Source organism: Dendroctonus ponderosae, unplaced genomic scaffold, assembly GCF_020466585.1.
Source record: "Dendroctonus ponderosae isolate FM_Combo_2020 unplaced genomic scaffold, Dpon_F_20191213v2 Dpon_F_20191213_12, whole genome shotgun sequence".
NCBI classification, from domain to species: Eukaryota; Metazoa; Arthropoda; class Insecta; order Coleoptera; family Curculionidae; genus Dendroctonus; species Dendroctonus ponderosae.
The window spans coordinates 2,518,069-2,521,256 of NW_026017316.1; the positions used below are offsets into that span (position 1 = coordinate 2,518,069).

Here is a 3,188-nt window from a genome sequence, read left to right on the forward strand (position 1 = left end):
GTTCAAAATAAGGGAACGCTAACGTTAAAAACGAATCTGCTCCTGATATTCGCTCGCTACCTCCTTCAACATGCTGCTGCCCTGGTAGAAACGAAAAACGACAAGGGATAGTCTGTGGTGACAACAACCTCGCGTAAGATTGTAGCGTGAGTTGACAACACCGCAACAGGCCCACCGAGGAGGGCAAAAAGGCGCTGCCTTTCGGCACCCGCCATCTTATGTAGTTTTCACCTTACGAGCACACCACGTGTTCGTTAGGTTCCACAAATATACGATTTGTTAGTGTTTGTTGTTGGGTTTTCCTTTGAATCTATCGTGGCGGTATATTCCGAGCTACCCCCCTAGTCAGCTCACTCATACAAACCTGCACAACTTCATTTGTTGTCTCACCACAACCTCACTTCGCTTGACAGCAGTTGCACAGATTACAGAGTAACCTCTGTGGTCTGTCAACAGTTGTCACTGATGCGATGTTGCGCGTGGTGGTGCTTGAACGACTGCGGCCGCTGTGGGCCCCCCGAGCGCTGGGGCGCTCCTACGCCACCGGGCCGGACGAGCCCGACTTCACCATGGGCAACCCTTTCGAAAAGGAGCACCCGAAGTGCGTCCTGTGCAAGCACAACATCCAAGTGGACTACAAGAACGTGAAACTGCTGTCGCAGTTCCAGTCGCCCTACACGGGGCGCATCTACGGGCGCCACATCACGCGCCTCTGCCAGCCCCAGCAGGCGCGCGTGGAGGCCGAGATCGTGAAGGCGCAGAGCGCCGGAATGATGGCCACCTACCTGAAGGAGGCCTGCTACCTGGAGGACCCCAAGCTGTTCGACGTGGAAAACCCCATAAGACCGCACCGGTTCTGAGCGCCGCCTTTATTAGATCGTAGTCAGACAGTCCCTGTCCACTTCGGACACTTTCACTTGGAGCCCCGCGGCCGCGATCTCCGGCTGCACCACCTTCAGGAAGCCCCGCTCGGAGTCGCTGTGGTTGCACAGCACCACATGGACGCCCCTTTGGGTGGCCTCCAGCACGTCATGGTGGCTCATCTCGCCCGTCAGGTACAGATCAGCCTCCACGTTGGCCAGCACAGTGGCGCCGGACCCCGCGCAAAGCGCCACCGTGCCCACCTGGGACTCTAAAACTGCTGTTCAACAAAAGGCCCCCTTTCTCTACTGGTTGTTTGATTGCCTACCCAAACTGCCTCCTCGTCCCAGCCCCAGGCGCAAGTACCCCAGCCCGATATGGGTCTTGACTAGCGCCAGCACTTGCCTCAAGCTCAGGGCTTCGCCGAGCGTCAAGAGCCTGCCGGCGCCCGCATCTGGGCGCTCGGCGGACGGGAGAATGGGGCGGCTGGCGCTGTGCGGCAGGGCTGCGCCCAGCCAGTCGTTCACTCCGCCCCTGATCGCGTCCCAGCTGGTATGGGGGCTGTAGACCGCGATGTTGCTCCGAATGCACTCCACCACCACTCGCTCCTTCCACGAGCTAAAACAGACCAGGGGGGCATTCACGGGGGGCTGCTGCCGTTTAACCTCACCTTTGGGTCAGCGACTTCAGCGGCTTGAAGATGTTGGGGTGATAGGAGACGATGAGCTGCGCGCCCACATGTTGGGCCTCCGCCACCACGTCCTCCGTCAGGTCGATGGTGAGCAGCACTGTGCTGACCTGGGCTTGCCGCTCGGGCTGCACCAGCAGCCCCACATTGTCCCAGGGCTCCGCCAGCCTCAGGGGGGCGATTTTCTGCAGCTTGTCCAGCACGCTCTTCAACGGCAGTCCCATGGTGCTAAAGGGGCGACTGTGCCACAGGTTCGACAACAAACGCATTCTACATAACCTCCACGCCTGCGCCACAGATTCCCAAACTCACACTGTCACTGGCCGCTGAGGTTAACCTCAAAAATGTTGCGAAGCTTGGCAAAAGCGGTGGCGGGCTCGCGGGGGCTGAGCACGGGCGCCCCACGCGCCTTCGACTTCCCCGAACCGTACATCAAGGCGCGGCAAGTGTGGCTGGAAAGCCTCGACACGATCGACGAGCGCAAATTGGGGCTGCTGGAGCTGCACCCCAAGGTGTTCGGGGCGGCGCCCCGCATCGACATCATCCACCAGAACGTGCGCTGGCAGACGCTCTACCGCTACGTGAGTTTCGCGCACACCAAGTCCCGCTTTGAGGTGCGAGGCGGCGGCCGCAAGCCCTGGCCCCAAAAGGGCACGGGGCGGGCGCGCCACGGCTCAATCCGCTCGCCGCTCTTCAAGGGCGGCGGCGTGATCCACGGGCCCAAGGCGCCCACGCCCCACTTCTACATGCTGCCCTTCTTCACGCGCCTGCACGGCCTGACCAGCGCCCTATCGGCCAAGTTCGCCCAGGACGACCTGCGAGTGGTCGACAGCCTCGACATCCCCAGCGAGGAGCCCGACTACATGCAGGAGCTGGTCAAGAGCCGCCTGTGGGGCCCCTCCGTGCTGTTCGTCGACAGGTAAGTGAGCCCCGCCGAGCCCTGGCGATGGCTCTAAAGCGATCTGTTTGCAGTTGCGACATAATGCCGCGCAACATCACGGCCGCCACCGACTCCATCAAGCAAATGAACCTGATGCCCGTCTACGGCCTGAACGTCTACTCGATGCTCAAGCACGACACCCTGGTGCTCACGAGGAGCGCCGTTGAACTGATTGAGGACAAATTGGTCGCCCAGTTGCACCGCAACGACTGCCGCCCCGTGCAGCGCCCCTATCGGGTCAACCAAGTGTAACCAATAAAGTAGTTGGGGCTTACCTGGCCGCTTTCGTTCTGGGGCCCTTGACATGACAGCTTGGGAACGGGGGGGGAGGGGGAACTACTGAGGTTAGGGACTGGGTGGCTTCTCTTTAGGGCGTGGCTAAATATAATAATTTATTATTATTATTATCATCATCATCATCAGTAATATAAGTAAGTAATTCCTACTTAAATCTGTGTTTGTACCCTATAGAAAAATACGTCACTCTACTGCACACGGAGATTCGCCCCAAAACCGCTGGACTAATCCATATATAAATATATCACAATGTACATGCCACCATCGCTAGTAGGGGGCGCCAGCCGAGTCCAGGCCGGTGGCGGCCTCTTCCGGCGAGCTGAATTCGTCGTCGAGAAAATCGAAGGAGGCGACCGCTTCGCGCTCCTTCTCGCCGAAGCGCACGTAGAAATCGGCGCGGCC

At 59.3% G+C, this 3,188-nt stretch overlaps 3 protein-coding genes across 3 annotated transcripts; 2 read left to right on the forward strand and 1 right to left on the reverse strand.

The window, feature by feature from the left end:
• Positions 1-470: 470 nt before the first annotated feature.
• LOC109545310 (28S ribosomal protein S18c, mitochondrial) lies at positions 471-1,169 on the forward strand. The gene has a single exon (XM_019915921.2). The coding sequence runs from the start codon at positions 471-473 to the stop codon at positions 858-860; it is 390 nt and encodes a 129-aa protein (XP_019771480.1). The 3' UTR covers positions 861-1,169.
• On the reverse strand, positions 851-1,853 carry LOC109545293 (NIF3-like protein 1). Its single transcript, XM_019915895.2, has 3 exons — positions 1,532-1,853; positions 1,190-1,479; positions 851-1,132 (listed from the first exon to the last, which is right to left on the reverse strand). Exons 1-3 carry the CDS (start codon positions 1,816-1,818, stop codon positions 873-875), a joined length of 837 nt encoding a protein of 278 aa, XP_019771454.2. The 5' UTR covers positions 1,819-1,853; the 3' UTR covers positions 851-872.
• A 40-nt stretch (positions 1,854-1,893) lies between these two features.
• LOC109545303 (39S ribosomal protein L4, mitochondrial) lies at positions 1,894-2,763 on the forward strand. Its single transcript, XM_048662981.1, has 2 exons — positions 1,894-2,468; positions 2,522-2,763. Exons 1-2 carry the CDS (start codon positions 1,894-1,896, stop codon positions 2,739-2,741), a joined length of 795 nt encoding a protein of 264 aa, XP_048518938.1. The 3' UTR covers positions 2,742-2,763.
• Positions 2,764-3,188: the final 425 nt, after the last annotated feature.